Here is an 18,771-nt window from a genome sequence, read left to right on the forward strand (position 1 = left end):
CTACGCATAGGGCAAACAAAAATGGGAAGAAACTGTTTCAGCCCGTCTTTGCCAGTATCTAAATGTAAGTCTTCCTCTTTCTTAGATAGCTTTCTTCTGTCTTGCCCCAAGAAGTATTTTCAGTGTCATGTCTGAATAACTGGTGGGATGGAGAATCTCTGCAGAAGAAACTCATGACTTGGTCATTTGTTCAGTTATCCTCTTACAAAATCATGTTTTAAAACTCGTCTTCCTGGAACCCAGGAGACTTAGTGGAGGCCATCAACATTCCTGCCTACCTACAGGAAAATTATGATGAGGCCAAAGTGAAGAACATGTCCTCATATTTCTACCCTTATTTCTACTTACAGAATTTTCTTTGGAATATAATAATGGTAAAACTTTAAAAAATTAACTGTACTCCTGACCTTTTCCAATTCTGGATTTTGGAAGTTTCTAAGAATCATATGAACTATCTGTAATTTGTCCCACATGTAATGATTTAGAATAGCATTCTACTTTTTAACAGATCATTTTTGTCTCTTTTTCATACCTGGGTGTTTTGTTGTTGTCAGATATTGAAAAGCAAAATATGACACCACCAATTATGCACAGTGAGGCTCCTGCCCATCCAATAAACAGAGCGGCTCCTAATTCATACCTGTGAGAAAGCATTGCACAAGTATTACAGCTCACTTATTTGGGGAGTAAACAGTATTTAACACTGATAGTCAACATTTACTAAATGCTCATTATGTTTTTTTGCTATTGAAAATTGTAAAGGAAATAATAACACCTTGTGGCTGTAAAATGCTGTAAACTCTTCCCAAAGTGTTTTTATAGCCTTTAGACCATCCCAACATCCTGAAAGGAAATGAGGGCATCCACGAGGGCAAGGTCAAAGCAAAAGTAGTCACAGCCAGGGTCTCCTGACTCAGCCAGCACCTTTCCTCTGCACTCTGCCTTAACCTTGCCAAGCTTTCCGTCTGTCTATTCTGTTCTGCAGCGCAAATCATGTAGGCAGACTGTAGTTAGAAAACGAAAGGTTGCTTTTGCTGTCATGTTAGTTCGATTTAGTAAATGTTTACTAAGCACCTGCTATGTGCAAATCGTCATTAATCACTGCAGTCTAGTGGGGAAATGAATCAATAGCTATCATTTAGTGATAAATTACTATTATGCATCTCCCAGATGGCAGGTCATAGTGCTCTGCCGATGACCACAGCAGGAGCAGATGCAAAGATAAATGAGACAGTCCTTCCCTGGGAAGGCCATGAAACAAATGTATGAACAGTGCTACTGAGGACAAAAAACAAGATCACTTACAGTAGCGGACTAGAGGAAATCCTTTCAGTTCACCCAGAGAACAAGGAATGAGAAAAGTACACCAAAATCTCAGCGACTATGTGTGTTCTCGTTTGTTTAGCTTTCTCCAGAAGAATAGGTTGATTTTAGGTTTTTGTTTGTTTTTATAAAGAGTAACTCTCATTTGGGGCCCATAAACTTCCATTGCAAGACAAAAGAAATCTCAGTGCTTTTCAGTGTAAAATAAAGCCAGGGTCGGAGGGTCTGTTTTGATAGCACAGAAGAGAGTAAGAGGTCCAGGGGAAGGCAACACAGGGCCCAAGGTTAGTTCCATCCCCAGGGTGCAGGGGAGCCAAGTTCAAGAGCCAAGGCCAGGCTTCAGTATCAGATGGAGGCCACCCAGTGCTGCCTGGGGTTGTCCTGAGCCTTGCTGCACCCCCTCCTACTTGAAGCGTCACTATCTCTGAACGCTGGCTCTGCACACGGGCAGGCTTTCTGGTGTGGTCTGAGTTGCAGGCAGAGTGGTGTAATAGGATGGGCCCATCACTAGCCAGGGGAGCAGGAAGCAGGGTGTGCTTTTAATCAAGCATGCATGGTACCTGGCACTGGCATCCTATTTTAGTGAATCTCAGTATTTTAAGACACATATCACATTGATCAGGGACACGGGGCCCACTTGTGCATTTTCAGTTGGGATGGAGTTATGTGCACAATAAATGCTGCTCTGTGACCCTTTCTTTACTCACTCTTGTGTTGCCTTTCCTGGGACATCTGGGTGCTCGATGGGGCAAGGAACAGCTGCAACTAGGGGGAAGCCCTTCCTGCTCTGGAGCACTAACTGCTCTGGCATCTGAGAAACTTACGCAGTTTCCCTTAAGGGGCAATGGCAGAGACAGAGGGTTTGTATAAGTGGGGAAAACACCCTTGGTCTGCACACACACACTCTGCCTTAACCTTGCCACGCTTTCCATCTGTTTATTCTGTTCTACAGCGCAAATCATGTAGGTAGACTGTAGTTAGAAAACGAAAGGTTGCTTTTGCTTTCATGTTAGTTCACACAGACACACACACACACGCGCGCGCGCGCACACAAGGACTGAGCAGGAAGTCCACAAGTGAAAAAAGAGTTGGCCAGATCAGGAATGCTGAACTGGGAGTTTCAGAAAAGATACTTTCATTAAATATTGTGTTACACATCTGAAAAAGATGCCCTGGATTTCTGCAGTCAGCCCTGCTTTTATGTTGTTTTAATGAGATTATGCACAGACAACAAGCAGCATGCCTGCCAAACTGGAGGTGCATGTCATTTGGCCCCTGAAACACCTGGAAATCCTAGAAGATGGCATCAGGTCTGTCTGTTGGCACCCTTTTTACTGCAGACAACTAAAGGAGTGAGCATAACTGAAAAGTTCTGCATGAAGTATATTATTATAGGATGACTATAATTGTACAACACTAGCTATTTTTCTCTACTTTTTTTTCCCAGTACAGGTTAGGCTATCTTCTCTCCTGAAACTATACCTTAATATTACTCTTAGTGTAAATATGCCCTGAAAAAATGGTCTGAGATTTTTCTGAAAATATTGAACTTCACTAAAATAGAATGCCAATGCCAGATACCATGGTTGATTACAAATAAATAAATATAGAATTATTAAGTGGCCAGTTGGGGGATGAAGATGATAGAAATGATAAGCATAGCTTGGCACAATGAGTTCACTGAAAGAAGCATTACAAACACAGATACAGTATTACTACAAATTACAGGATAAATTACCCAGGTGGATGAGGAAGTGGGTCTACATTAAGCCATATTGAAACTTTCTGGAGGAATTTAGGAATCATGAGTTTGGCTTATATTAATATTTAATATCTTTTAAAATATATCCTTTTAATATATCTTTTTCTTTTTTGAGATGGAGTCTCACTGTGTTGCCCAGGCTGGAGTGCAATGGTGCAATCTTAGCTCACTGCAAACCTCCACCTCCTGGGTTCAAGCAATTCTCCTGCCTCAGCCTCCCGAGTAGTTAGGATTACAGGTGTGTGCCACCATGCCCAACTAATTTTTGTATTTTTAGTAGAGATGGGGGTTTCCCATGTTGGCCAAGCTGGTCTCGAACTCCTGACCTCAGGTGATCCACCCACCTCAGCCTCCTAAAGGGCTGAGATGACAGGTGTGAGCCACCACACATGGCCCTTTTTGAAAAATATCTTAAGTCACTGTATATTGACTCTATTACAAGGAAAAAATCATTTCCATTTGAATTTCAGTGTGAATTATGTTGGAGACAAACATTTAATAGACAGTATTCATTTAGAGATGATTTCAGAAACCATACGTCTACCCCAGAATTTTTTTTTTAATTTGGTGGCATGTTCTTTCAGAGACTTTTCCTTCTTTCTGTTGAAAGACGTATCAGAAACTTACTCAACAGTGACTTTAATTCACACCTCTCCGTGTGTATCTGGCCAAAACTGACATGTGTTCGTATGTTTATTGCGGCACTATTCAAAATAGCAAAGACTTGGAACCAACCCAAATGTCTAGCAGTGATAGACTAGATTAAGAAAACGTGGCACATATACACCATGGAATACTATGCAGCCATAAAAAAGGATGAGTTCATGTCCTTGGCAGGGACATGGATGAAGCTGGAAACCATCATTCTCAGCAAACTATCACAAGGACGGAAAACCAAACACATGTTCTCACTCACAGGTGGGAATTGAACAATGAGACTTGGACACAGGGTGGGGGCTAGTGGGGAAGGATAGCATTAGGAGAAATACCTAATGTAAATGGTGAGTTGATGGGTGCAGCAAACCAACATGGCACATGTAAACCTATGTATCAAACCTGCACGTTGTGCACATGTACCCTAGAACTTAAAGTACAATAAAAAACACACACAAAAAAAAATAAATAAAAATTAAAAAACACAAATAATAAACAGACAAAAAAAACCTGACATGTGTTATTGAAAGACATGACTGAGAAAGAGGTGAACATAATATCCACTCCAGTTTGTTCCCAGGCACATATTCTTTCACATTGATTAGGAGACTTATTTAGTCTCTGTCTGGAAATCTTTCTTCCTTTTTGGTACACTAAGAAGCTGATTTCAACACGTTGGTAAGATTATCCAAATTTCAGATTCTCTGTTGCAGGTCTTTTGTAAACAATATCCTCCTGGCCCTTGGCCAGCCTTCCTGCTCAGAGTGTGCCCTCTTTATGACTAACACCAAAGTTTCTTCATTATTCTGAAAGATTACAAATCTACATGACACTGGACCAATCCATATCCATGACTTTCAGATTGAGGACAGAACTTCATTTATGGAGGAAAACATTGTTTTAGAGGATCTTGGTTGATGGACTAATCAAAACCTGCATGTATAACTTCAATATACATTAATAACGTCACTAAGTGACTTTAGAAACGGAATGGGGAACAAATTTACTTCTAACAGAAATTAAAACACAGATAACGACTTACATTTTCTCAAAGAAGAAACCATAAAGATCTAAGATGCAGTCACTCTCCACCCAGCTGTATGTGGTGCTGTAGGCTGTTGTGCACGGCTCTCATTTCATGTTGAGCTGGCCAGAGCTACACCAACCTAGAGACCTTGATTCTGATCCATTTCATACTTCAACTCATATTTTAGCCATTTAGAGTAATCCTAAGGAAATGGAATGCTGAACCTCCTACTTCTGTCTTCCTGGCACCCAAATCCCTATTCTGATTTAAGTTTGCCATCTATGGGGAGCTGGTATAACCTCCTCTGGTTACCTCTACAGAAATGACATGCCAGGTATTGTGCTAATCAGTTGTTCAGGGCAGATAAGAGGGACATGGCCCTGGCTCACAGATCCAGATTGTATAGTCTACTGGGGATAGTCAGACATTAAACCAATAATTACAGTAAAGTGTGATGAAACAAGAAGAGCATGTTTTTGCAAAGTAAACATTACCACGGTTCTCCCAAACACACTCAGATGTGGTTCAAGTCAATGTCCATGCTAACAACAGCTACTATTACTGCCAGCTCATTGTACTAGGACTTTTCTGTGTGTGCTAAGATTTTTTTTTACAAACATTATGATATTCAGTCTTCATCATAAGCCTGGGAGATACGTATTACTATACTTATTTTACAAATGAGGAAACTAAAGCTCTGGGAGATTAAATTACTTGTTCCTTCATGTTTCAGCCAAATAAATGGTAGACCCATGATTTAAAACCCAAAACTGTGATTCCAAACCGAAGCTCTTAATTGTCACGCCATCATCCTTTTATGTACACTTTAAGTAAAAGATTTTATAAATATAAAAAAACCAATCAATGCAACATATTTTTAGTTGTCATTTCAGAAAGATGGGAATTTTCTCTCTCCCTGGCTGGTTAAGTTCTCAGTGGCTCAAGGGCTTCAGGGCACGGGATTTTTTAATGAATGCCCTTGGGCTGCCTTTTCTTCCAGCACAAAAAGAGGTGAAGATACCAATTAGAATCAGGGCATGTTGGAGCTGAAAAAGTTAAGAGCAACCCCTCCCAAAACAAAGCAAGATCGGTTTTAACAAACGAAAGCACCTCATCCTTTTAAGATCCCCAGAAAAGTGAAGTGACCTTGCTGAAGGTCACAGAGCTAGAAGCCAGGTCTTCTGCCATCCTTCAATATTGTGTGTTTTTCAAACATAGTATCCTGCTTCTCATTTTAATCAAGAGTAGTAACAGCCAAAACACATTTTCCAATTAACTATGTAAGTTTTTTTTTTACAAAGTTTAAAATCCAGAAAGTACACTCATATATTATCAAATATAACATTTCAAAATTGAATTCTATTGGTCTAACAAAAAACTTTTTATTCAATGCATTGTCTTATATTAAATACAATCCAAGATCTATATAACTGCATGAATTGATTTTATTTTTATATAAGTAAGTATTCTACAGCAATGATCTGCATTTCCCCAAAATACACCTCATCCTTTTGGGGCCCCAGTTATGTGGGGTGCCCGCTCATCCTGTGTATCTCTGAGGCTGCCACAGTCCAGTCTCTCTTATGAGACACTCAGCCTCCCCCTCTGCTGAGTTCTCTCCCACTGCCTGGCAGATGCCACAGTACTTCCTACCGGAGGCATCCAACAAGACTTGCAAAATAGTGGCAGGTGCCTCCCAAATGGTGGTGAAAGTAGGATGGAATAATTTATAAGTGTCTACTTATATATGGAAACTTCATAGAGAATTCTTACATTTAGAAAACCCAAAATAAAGACATTTGGGAGGGGGGTACCTAAACAAAAAAACTGCTTTTCTGTGGCTAGATTATAATAGACATACACCCATTATCCTTCCATGTGCTGTGATTTTCATTAGGGTAGTTCAGAATTCTATAAGTTGCATATATTAATAACAGGTAACAATGATTGATTACCTACCATGTGTCACTGTGGTGTGTGCTTTATAGACGTTTTTTTATTTTCTAAAATGAACATGTTTCAAGGATTTTATTTAGCTCATTACCTAATTAGGGAAGCAGAAATATTAGGTCTGTGCAAAAGTAATTGCAGTTTTTGCTATTAAAAGTAACGACAAACACTGCAATTACTTTTGCACCAACCTAATGTGTTACACATTGTCCAAAGGTAACTTCAGGAAACATATTTAGGCAATCAGGAATGCTGAAATGAATTTATAAATTGATAGAAAACTGGTCTCTCTATATATACATTTTTAAATTATGTATATATTTTATTCCTCCTAACTGAAATTTCACATCTTTGGGCCAGTATCTCCCCAATATTTTATCTTCTCTCATCCTCTTAACCTTCAGAACAGGAAATACTACTTCTGTTATCCAGTCAAGGCAACTGCACTCTACCTAATATAACAGAAGGGCAAGGATGAGGATTCAGCCAGGATCAGAGCTGAGTCAAACTCCAAAACCTCACCCTTCTCCTCTCCGCCACCTGCCTCTCTAATAGTATGTAAAATGATCAGTGAGTGTCTACATAGGACTACTAATTCTTGAAAATTATTCACAGAAATTTAAAAATCATCCACAGTAGGACTAAATCTAATGTTGGCTAATCTTTGTTAGCCAAAGTAAACTGTAATGTAAAAGGAACATCTCATGGTCCCAAAGTTACTGTTGCTTAGCACCATCCATACCACATCACCATTCGTGTGTGGATAATTGGGGAGTTTGCTTGGCTGTAAGTGAGAAATGAGGCACTGAGTCATAATACTTAAAGTAGGCACAATAACAGGTTTACATGCAGACTTTTAAGTCTGAATAAACTGACATCACAGAGAAGGCTGTGCTTCAAGATGGGAAATTCCTAAAATAACAAATACTGTCCTGAGATGCCTTAGGGCATGGCCAGTATTGCTAAGCTTGGGTCAAGAATCCGTGTGTGGATGTGGGTGTACATGGCTTTGTGTTGAGGTAAAAATATACAGATGGTCTTGCAGCAAAAGAAGCTTGGGTCAATCAAAAGTGTATCTGACATTTTATTCAGTCTTCAAGTAACCTACCTGAACATATTTTAGAATCGAACCAAGAGTATCCAGTTGACAACTTTAAATTATTACTTATCTCTAACTCAATGCTATGACAGAGGTGACCAACAATTTTTAAGTTACACAAGCCTTATTTATTTTATTTTATATATATTTATTTATTTTTTGAGGCAGAGTCTCACTCCCTCTGTTGCCCAGGCTGGAGTGCAATGGTGCAATCTTGGCTCACTGCAACCTCCACCCCCCCGGGTTCAAGTGATTCTCCTGCCTCAGCCTCTTGAGTAGCTGGAACTATGAGCACCTGCCACCACACCCAGCTCATTTTTGTATTTTTAGTAGAGACAGGGTTTCACCTTGTTGGCCAGTCTGGCCTCGAACTCCTGACCTCAAATATCCACCCATGTTGGCCTCCCAAAGTACTGGGATTACAGGCATGAGCCACTGCACCAAGCCAAGCCGTATGGTTTCGTGTTAGGTCCCCTTCAAATGTGCCTTCTATTTGAGAGCCAAGGGTCTTAAAACGATTATCTCTTCTACTAGGTCTCCAACATTTCAACATACATTTCTCTGTGGCTAACCTTAATAGACTACATAAGGTAATATACTATACATTAGTATACTGTGCATTAGGGTCAGTATCCCTAAAAATAGTAGCTAGCACTGAGTAAGTGTTTACTATGAAATACCGTGATTCTAAACAGTTGAAGTATACTATCTCATTTAATCCTGACAACAGCCTCCTAGTATGTATTATCCTCATTCTACTGATGAGGGGCACTGGGCACAGAAAGGATAAGTAACTTCTTCAAGGTTACACAGCTAGAAAGTGACAGAGCGAAGGTTTACTCTCAGGCAGCCTGGATCCAGAGTCCTTATTGAACAGTGTGCCATGCTGCCTCTCCCTGTTCCTTCAGGCGATCACCACAAGCATGCTCCGTCTTACCATTCTAGGAGAGATGCAGACAGGCAGACAGTCCTACACCACTGCGGATTTACCGTCCTTGCTGTAAGGGTCATGGAGCATGGGTCCTCTACAAGAGATTCCGAAGTGAGCAACACATCGTTTCTATTTCTAGATGCTTGTGGTCTTGTTAAGGAGACCAGCCAATAAATAAGCAGGTGCAAACCACCCAGTAGGGTTAGGATGGAAGCATGAGGTGGAAAGGGAGCACCCAAAACAGGGACACCCCACCAAGAATGCAGGTTCTCAAGGTTGATCAGAGGTTAGCCAGGATGTGAAAAGGAGAGGAGCAATGGAGGTAAGAGATGAATTACCAGAAAGCAGGGCACACTGGCAGAAACCGTGATGTCACACACTAGTCAGTAAAAACAAAAGAGAGTGCCAAATATTTAGTTCCCAAGCAGATTTTTATATCATGCTAGCATAACAAAAAGCATCAAAGTAATTCTGGTGATCTGAGGTGGCCTACACTACTTCTGAACAAACTGAAACCACTGAATAACACTTTCTTAATATTTAACAGTTGAACTCTTGTTTTGTTCTTACCACTTGGCACTTATCTGGAATCTCCTATCTGAGAATATGTGAGATTGCTACCAACATTAGTTCATCCTCCAAATAACCTCATGAATGGAGTAAACTTAAATAAACAAACATCCATAGTGTATTAAATTATAATAAGTATAGAAGAGAGAAATTAAATATCTTGACAAGGTCACCTGATGAGGTCAATATTCTTTTCATCCTCACCCAGGAAAATCTGTATAATCTAGAAATTTACTTCTTACATTGTCTAGTGTCCATTCAACTTGACAAGAATGAGATAATTTATCTGAAAGTAGGTAGTTGTTCATACACAAATAAACATAATCCATCACATAAACATAACCAACGACAAAAACCACGATTATCTCAATAGATGCAAAAAAGGCCTTTGACAAAATTCAACAGCTCTTCATGCTAAAAACTCTCAATAAACTAGGCATTGATGGAACGTATATCAAAATAATAAGAGCTATTTATGACAAACCCACAGCCAATATCACACTGAATGGGCAAAAACTGGAAGCATTCCCTTCAAAAACCGGCACAAGACAAGGATGCCCTCTCTCACCACTCCTATTCAACATAGTGTTGGAAGTTCTGGCCAGGGCAATCAGGCAAGAGAAAGAAATGAAGGGTATTCAATTAGAAAAAGAGGAAGTCAAATTGTCCCTCTTTGCAGATGACATGATTGTATATTCAGAAAACCCCATCGTCTCAATCCAAAATCTCCTTAAGCTGATAAGCAACTTCAGCAAAGTCTCAGGATACAAAATCAATGTGCAGAAATCACAAGCATTCCTATACACTGATAACAGACAAACAGCCAAATCATGAGTAATCTCCCATTCACAATTACTTCAAATAGAATAAAATACCTAGGAATCCAACTTACAAGGGATGTGAAGGACCACTTCAAGGAGAGCTACAAACCACTGCTCAACAAAATAAAAGAGGACACGAACAAATGGAAGAACATTCCATGCTCATGGATAAGAAGAATCAATATCGTGAAAATGGCATACTGCTGACAGTAATTTACAGATTCAGTGCCATCCCCATCAAGCTACCAATAACTTTCTTCACAGAATTGGAAAAAACTACTCTAAAGTTCATATGAAACCAAAAAAGAGCCCACATAGCCAAGACAATCCTAACCAAAAGAACAAAGCTGGAGGCATCATGCTACTTGACTTCAAACTATACTACAGGGCTACAGTAACCAAAACAGCATGGTATTGGTACCAAAACAGATATATAGACCAATGGAACAGAATAGAGGCCTCAGAAATAACACCACACATCTACAACCATCTGATCTTTGACAAACCTGACAAAAACAAGAAATGGGGAAAGAATTCCCTATTTAATAAATGGTGCTGGGAAAACTGGCTAGCCATATGTAAAAGCTGAAACTGGATCCTTTCCAAAAATTAACTCAAGATGGATTAAAGACTTAAATGTAAGACCTAAAACCATAAAAACCCTAGAAGAAAACCTAGGCAATACCATTCAGGACATAGGCATGGGCAAAGACTTCATGACTAAAACACCAAAAGCAATGGCAACAAAAGCCAAAATAGACAAATGGGATCTAATTAAACTAAAGAGCTTCTGCACAGCAAAAGAAACTATCATTAGAGTGAACAGGCAACCTACAGAATGGGAAAAAATTTTTGCAATCTACCCATCTGACAAAGGGCTAATATCCAGAATCTACAAAGAACTTAAACAAATTTATAAGAAAAAAACAACCCCATCAAAAAGCGGGCAAAGGATATGAACAGACACTTCTCAAAAGAAGACATGTATGCAGCCAACAGACACATGAAAAAATGCTCATCATCACTGGTCATCAGAGAAATGCAAATCAAAACCACAATGAGATACCATCTCACGCCAGTTAGAATGGCAATCATTAAAAAGTCAGGAAACAACAGATGCTGGAGAGGATGTGGAGAAATAGGAATGCTTTTACACTGTTGTGAGAGTGTAAATTGGTTCAAACATTGTGGAAGACAGTGTGGCGATTCCTCAAGGATCTAGAACTAGAAATACCATTTGACCCAGCCATCCCATTACTGGGTATATACCCAAAGGATTATAAATCATGCTACTATAAAGACACATGTACATGTATGTATTGCAGCACTATTCACAATGGCAAAAGAGTTGGAACCAATCCAAATGTCCATCAATGAGAGACTGGATTAAGAAAATGTGGCACATATACACCATGGAATACTATGCAGCCATAAAAAAGAATGAGTTCATGTCCTTGGCAGGGACATGGATGAAGCTGGAAATGATTCTCAGCAAACTATCAAAAGGACAGAAAACCAAACACCACATGTTCTCACTCATAAGTGGTAACTGAACGATGAGAATACATAGACACAGGGCGGGGAACATCACACACTGGGGCCTGCCAGGGGGTGGGGGGCTTGGGGAGGGATAGCATTAGGAGAAATACCTAATATAAATGACGAGTTGATGGGTACAGCAAGCCAACATGGCATATGTATACCTATGTAACAAACCTACATGTTGTGCACATGTACCCTAGAACTTAAATAACAATTAAAAAAGCAAGCAGGTAGTTGTTTATTTCTAACTACTAAATAGCCACAATGGTGAAAAGATTTTATCTATATAAAGCTTAAATCCTAAAGTAGAAACCAAATACATGCCAGGAATGAGAAGTGTGACATGATTTTGAAAAGTCTGGAAATAAAAAAGCCTAGAGGATGATAAGAACCCAACACAAGAATATCTGGGCCAAAATATTAACAGTAAATCTCATATACAAAAAAAGAAAAAGAATAAGTCTAAGATAATAATTCTGTTCTACTTCCTCAGCCAGAGCAATCGGTTAAGTCGTATAACTTTGTATGATTTGAAAAGAAGTTTCTTAATGTTGATCAATTCTTACTTGCAGTAGTTTATCAAAGAAAACAAAGCAGGACATTCAGAAAGTTAGTGGTTTGGACAATAAAACAATGGTGGGAATGACATAATTAAATTTCAACATCCTGGTATGGTGAATCATGCTAAGGAGTACCTATTACTACAAGCTTGTAGGAAATTTTTTTTTTTTCAGATTTGTTAGGTTTTGTTTTAATAATAAGGAGGAAGTTAGTTTGACATAGCCTAAAGGGAAGAGTTGAAAAACAGTTTTCAGGGCTCCACAAGAGCTCATGCTGGAGTCATCAAACATAGTCATAGCTCGAATGAAAGAAAGCAAAACAAAAGGGAAAAACAGGGTAATAGCAGAACACGATGAAACTCTTTACAGATTGCAGTCCTGTCAAATGATTGCAGGTTGGAAGAAAAATCTTCCCAAATATGTGGTGGAAAAGGAAGGGCTTTTAGAGGAACTAGCCACTGAACATAAAGTGCAATACCGCCTGTTGTGTGCCTGCTGCAATCTTTACTCCAATTCCACGCAAGAAGCCACTCGTTTTTTTCTCATCAACGAAGCTCCCTGCTGAGTTCCTTGCATATAGCAGGAATGTAGCGCGAACTTGGTTCATGAGCTTAGTTGTGTTTTCCTAACTTGGGCAAGCAAGATGTGCCTTATATAGAGTTGTCCTGGAAATCTACAAAGAAGATCCAATTAACACAGCATACAAATCTGAAGGAAAAACAGCAGCAGCAGCAAAGCAAGAACAACAAAACCGTGCTCTGAGATCTAAACTGTTTTCCAAAGTTTTAGGGTTTGGGTATTGGAGAGCAAGTATTTGCTCACCAGAAATTTAAACTAGAACGTGTGGCACGTAGCTGTCTCTCACTGCACTTCGAGGGTCCAAACACACATGCTCCTGCAGGGAGAGATGGTATTTAGTGGCAGCTAGTTTTTGTAAGATTCATGTAAGATAATAATGGGAAGAAGAGAACTTTCCTGCTCCATCCTCTGGAAGGCTCCCTCTGTCCACTGAGACAACAATTATCTCTGCTAATTCTGAAAGGACTAGGTCTACAGACAAGAATTTCCCTTCTAGGTACTGTGCTAGGCAAAGAAGATAGAGTTGTATAGACGTTTTCTGACCTCAAGGAACTTAATTCTCATGCCAGCTGATTAAGACACCAAAGACATCGAACATTCCTACAGTGGCATCCTCCACACCCCAGCCCTCCTAGGGCTGGCCCTGCCACAAGCTTTGATTCTACAATGTATTCCTCTGTAAGTTCACATACAAACAAAACCAGAAGCATCAATTATCAAATTCCAGCAAATCTAGCCAAAGAAGTGCTATCCCTAGAATAAGCCAAAATAAAATATTGCTTTAAAGATGACATTTCAGACCTAGGAAATCAGTTCATTTTGTGCTGGTAGCCAATTTATAACTTATTCATCTTCCCAGTTTTTATCCCCTCTACTAGAAGGTATTGATAAAGGGAAACCAAATGAAGTCATGTTAATTTATTAGTTTTTATACAAGTGTATTTTGTTTAACTGAGGTGTGAGTTCTTGTGGGTGTCATGTCATTTTAATGCCTCTTTTCTATCATTGTGGGTAATTAGAATCTGATGGTGTCTACAAGTCTCAGGCCTTGATAATTCCTTGATCCAGCTGGATTTTGTTGAAATCATGGAGGACCTTTGTGAAAGTCACTGCAGGGAAAACAAAGATGAAGGAGAGAAAGCCCCAATCTCAAGGAGTCAACTCATTCTCAATATCAGGTTTTGTATAGTCTATATTTTCTATAGACCTTGATGCAAAGGGCCTGTTATTTGTAAATATTACCAATGGATAAGCAGTGCTGTTTTTCATGACCCCTGGTTCTTGTGCTTTTAATTACATTAGGTAAATTGGTGAATTGTAGGTGTTATATATTTAAGCCACCTCAGAAAAGAGCTAATAAAGGTATCTATAAAGATAAGCCACATCTTACATACTATACAGAATTAAAAAACAATCTTCATAATAGTTAATATAACACAATAAAAGCTAATACAAGGTGTTTGCTCTGTGCCAATCATATATATATATATATATATATCTCCTAACTCTCACAGCAATTCCATGAGAGGGGTACTATTATTATCTCTGTTTTACAGATGAGAAAACAGAGAGGGAGAGGGAGGGGGGGGGGGGGGAGGGGGGAGGGGGGGAGAGAGAGAGAGAGAGAGAGAGAGAGAGAGAGAGAAGGCAGAGATGTAAAGAGAAATTCCAAGAAGCTAATGAGAATGGAATAGCTCAATGTAGCACTAAGAGGTTGAAAAAGAGGAAAACTTCTCACAGCATCTAATTACTAAACTGAGTTTAATCAAAATCTGAAAAGAGAATAAGAAATTCCAATGGCACTACACTGAATTAGGTGACTGAGCTATAGCAAGCACAGAAAACAGTCACACAAAGATAGGTTTAAATAAGTTATTGTTTGTACACAAATTAGCCTTGACTATTTGAGGAAAGATTCCAATGATTGTTAAGATTTAGACAAAGATATCCTTAATAATTGTCAGGAAAATAAAACCAGTAATATAGGAAAGATAATGTAGAAGAGTGAGCAATGTGTTTAATAAAATAAACCATGAGAAACACAGGTTTGTTGCATATGTATGATATCAAACCCTAAATAAAAATGTATCATTTAAATACAATTATTTCATTTAAATATTAAAATATTTCTAAGCTTCAGAAATACAGCCTCGGTTTTCATTTCAACATTTGCAGCCATGTACATCTGTGCAAATCTCATTTGAAAGATATGTCAGGAGAAAATTAATAAATCAGGACATGTTTTTGTATCATTGGCAGGGGATAAAAAAGTTATATTGGGGTCTAAAACATTTGTTTTTGTTTCCCATTTAATAAAATTTCTGAACAAAAATGATTTTTAAATGTCTAGAAAAGGTTGGGCATGGCTGCTCATGCCTGTAATCCCAGTACTTTGGGAGGCTGAGGCAGGAGGATCATTGAAGATCGAGAGCTGGAGACAACCCTGTGCAACATAGCAAGACCTGTCTCCTTTAAAACATGGAAAAATTATCCGGGGCCGGGCGCAGTGCCTCATGCCTGTAATCCCAGCATTCTGGGAGGCTGAGGCGGTCGGATCACCTGAGGTCAGGAGTTCAAGACCAGCCTGGCCAACATGGCGAAGCCCTGTCCCTACTAAAAATACAAAAAAAATTAGCTGGGCGTGGTGGTGCGTGCCTGTAATCTCAGCTACTAAGGAGGTTGAAGCAAGAGAATCGCCTGACCCTGGAAGATGGAGGTTGCAGTGAGCCAAGATCGCACCACTGCACTCCAGCTTGGGCAATAAGAGCAATAACTCCATCTCAAAAAAAAAAAAAAAAAAAAGTTTTCAGCTGTGGTGGCACAAACATGTCCCAGCTACTCGGGAGGCTGAGGCGGTAGGATCACTTGAGCGCAGGAGCGCAAGGCTGGAGTGAACTATGATCACACCACCGCACTCCAGCCTGAGTGAGATAAAGAGGCCCTGTCTCTTAAAAAAAAAAAAAAAAAAACGAAAGTTGATGAACAGTATATATAGAATATTGTCACAAAAGTTACAAAATAGTGGAATATTATAAATCATGCATTTTAGGAGCCAGTGTTCTGAAGTTCAACTGTCTGGTTTGAATCACAGTTCAATCAGCCTACTAGTTTGGTCCGAGTTCCCTTGAACACATTACTTGGCCTCTTTCCTCAATCTAAAGAAAGAGTACCAAGAGGACCTACTTAATAAGGTTATAAGGTTGTTTTAATAATAAAATAACGTAATAAAATAATATTTGCAGTGCTCTGCTTGGCTCCTGGTGGGGACTCAACAAGCACTAGCTATTATTTTCATTATATTTCATGATATAAGATTTACTATTTATGCATAAGGTACACTTAAGACAGAACTAGAACATCAATTTCCTGAAGATTCCTAAAACCACTAGAAAAAAAGTAAAACCCAGCTGACCAGCTATTTCAGTAATATACTCCTTAAAAATTCTATAAAATTTGATCTGAAGTCTAAAATAAAATTACCAGCCTCACTGATAGCAATACACACACACATATATATATATATATATATATATGTGAGGCTTCCTAAAGAGGGATGTAGATATATTCTTAGGCAAGACAAAATATTTAATATATTAATTCTGATTTGGTATCCCTGGGGTTTTCCCAATCCAAAGAAATAAGCCTAGGGAAACTATAAAAAGCAACAGCCCATAGTTTAAAAACACCACCACCAAGCAAACTGATCTGTTAATTCCAAAGCATTCATCTGCAAGACCGACCAACCACATTTGGGTAAAGGTGCCGTGCTCCTACAACATTTTTCAAAAACCTTGCATCATGCACAGTTTCTTTATAAAGGCGTATTAGGTGGAGCTTGTTAAGACAGTAGTTAATACAGCAAATTTAAAAGACCCAGAAACTATCTTCTGGCAAATATCATTTTGAGTGGGCAGCAATCGAGACAAGCTTTTAATTTTCTATTCGCACGCCGCATCATTCTTTCCTCCCCATCTGACACCTTTCACTTTTCCTCTACTTGACCTCAGTTTCATGATGTACAGCCGACAATGAAGTTTATCGTTCTAAATTTGATGCCTTGAACTGTTTAGAGACAAGACACTGCAACACTAGCAAAGTAATTAAATGTATGTTTTGCGTATGTGGCATATAACACATTTAATCTTGAATGATGTCATCAGTTACCATTTATCAGTATGTCTTACTTTCAAAAGTCATATAGGAAATTCATGTCCCTTGGTTGAGAATATTAATTTATATACATTTCCTGTGAGCTGGAAACAGACGGAGAGGAGTACTTACTTTTGCTCAATAAAGAGAGGATCAAAGAATTCCGTTGTGATTTTGTTTGCATATAGGGAACAGCCGGTCATTGAGCACAGCCCTAACAAGTATCAGAGGGAAAGCACTATGGTTAGTGTGATTTCATTAACATCATCAATTACCTTGCTTGGAAGAAAGTTACTATTTACCTGACAGTATGAAGACAATCCCAGCCAAACAAGCAATTTTAGCTTTGGCTTTATCGGAGCCTCCGACTTTGGTACACTTCATTCCAAAGAGCGCAAATATGGAACCAAAGAAGCCCAGGCTGACAGCAGCGATCATAAGTCCTCTACATGCCTGGATATAACCTGCAATTAGAGTAGGTCATTTACGTTACATAAAGCATGTGGCTGTCCAGGGAGAAATCCTCATTTTACATTGTCATTCTGGATGTTTGTTTTCCAAACAGGTAACTGTAATGGTGAAAACATGTGGCAAGACAAGCAAGAAAGGAAAGCAAGTTAATCTACAGGGAGTGCCTATTGTAGGTCACACACTGTGAAGTGCGGTTTATGCGGAATCCTCAGGACAGATCTCTGAGTGTTATTTCCATATTCACTGATGAGGAAACTGAGGCACCGCAAAAGTTATGTGACTTACCAGAGGTGAGTTAGAAAGTAGCAGACATGGATTCCATCCCAAATCAGACTACAAACTCCATATAACATTGCCTTGTACTGTGAAAAAACATCATCTGCCACCATCACAACTCCGTAGCTCCTCCGCTCATTGGACCTTGGTTTTGACATTATCAAATGATAAGATTTATAACTGGGCAGCAGAAAGAGCTCCAAAGAGTCAAACCTTCCAATATTAGTGGAATATCATTATGAACCAAGGCGGGTCTAAGGGAATATTTTAGTGAAGTACTATTATTTTCAGGGCATATATAATAAAACTGGGTTTTAAAAAGCACTATTTTGTAGAAGAGTAATTTATAGTGATTAAGTCAACTGTTCTCCTATAAATGAATGCCTTTAAAGTATCCTAAAAAGTATGTTCTGTGAGTTCGTTTGTTCATCCTTCCTGTGTTATTCTTTTTCTTAGTCACGTATTTTTATTTGCACAGCCAGGGTACAGGGTAAACTTCAGTGTGGCTTTTGTCCAGGTTTTTACATTAACAGGGTTTAAACTAATAAGCTTTTACCACATAAGTCATTTTCATTTCAGCCTGAAACAACGCCCTATTTCAATCTAAAATAGTGATAGTGGCACATACTGGGTGTAAGTCAATATTTGCCAAGCAAATGAACATATATACCTACATCAGATTTACATTTGGAATTAAACTTTTTAACTGGAAAAAACCTCTCGTGTGCCAATATATGACAAGTCATTTATTACTGGTGTTCAAGCACAGCCACAATAAAAAATAATTCCGAGATCATGATAATCATGAATTTAGGGAGTACATACTAGTGGCCTCCAGTTCAGTTTCTTCTTTTTCTTTTCTTTTTTTAAGACAAGATCTTACTTTTGTCACCTAGGCTGGAGTGCAGTGGCATCATCATAGCTCACTGCAGCCTCCAATTCCTGGGTTCCAGAGATCCTCCTGCCTTAGCCTTCTGAGTAGCTGAAACCATAGGTGCTTGCCACCACCTGTGGCTAATTTTTAAATTTTTTCTAGAGACAGGGTCTCGCTATTATG

The 18,771-nt window shown here is 39.0% G+C and overlaps 1 protein-coding gene across 4 annotated transcripts in view; it reads right to left on the reverse strand.

The window, feature by feature from the left end:
- Positions 1-18,771, reverse strand: part of CLDN10 (claudin 10) — a 129,022-nt gene that overhangs the window by 374 nt on the left and 109,877 nt on the right. For all 4 annotated transcript variants that reach the window (XM_033177420.1, XM_033177422.1, XM_033177421.1 and 1 more), the window contains exons 2-4: positions 17,270-17,431; positions 17,100-17,181; positions 533-640 (exon numbers count right to left, since the gene is read on the reverse strand). In XM_033177420.1, coding sequence (XP_033033311.1) covers positions 533-640; positions 17,100-17,181; positions 17,270-17,431 — 352 coding nt within the window. The remainder of the gene's footprint in view (positions 1-532; positions 641-17,099; positions 17,182-17,269; positions 17,432-18,771) is intronic.

This window comes from Trachypithecus francoisi, unplaced genomic scaffold, assembly GCF_009764315.1.
Source record: "Trachypithecus francoisi isolate TF-2019V2 unplaced genomic scaffold, Tfra_2.0 Lachesis_group18, whole genome shotgun sequence".
NCBI lineage: Eukaryota > Metazoa > Chordata > Mammalia > Primates > Cercopithecidae > Trachypithecus > Trachypithecus francoisi.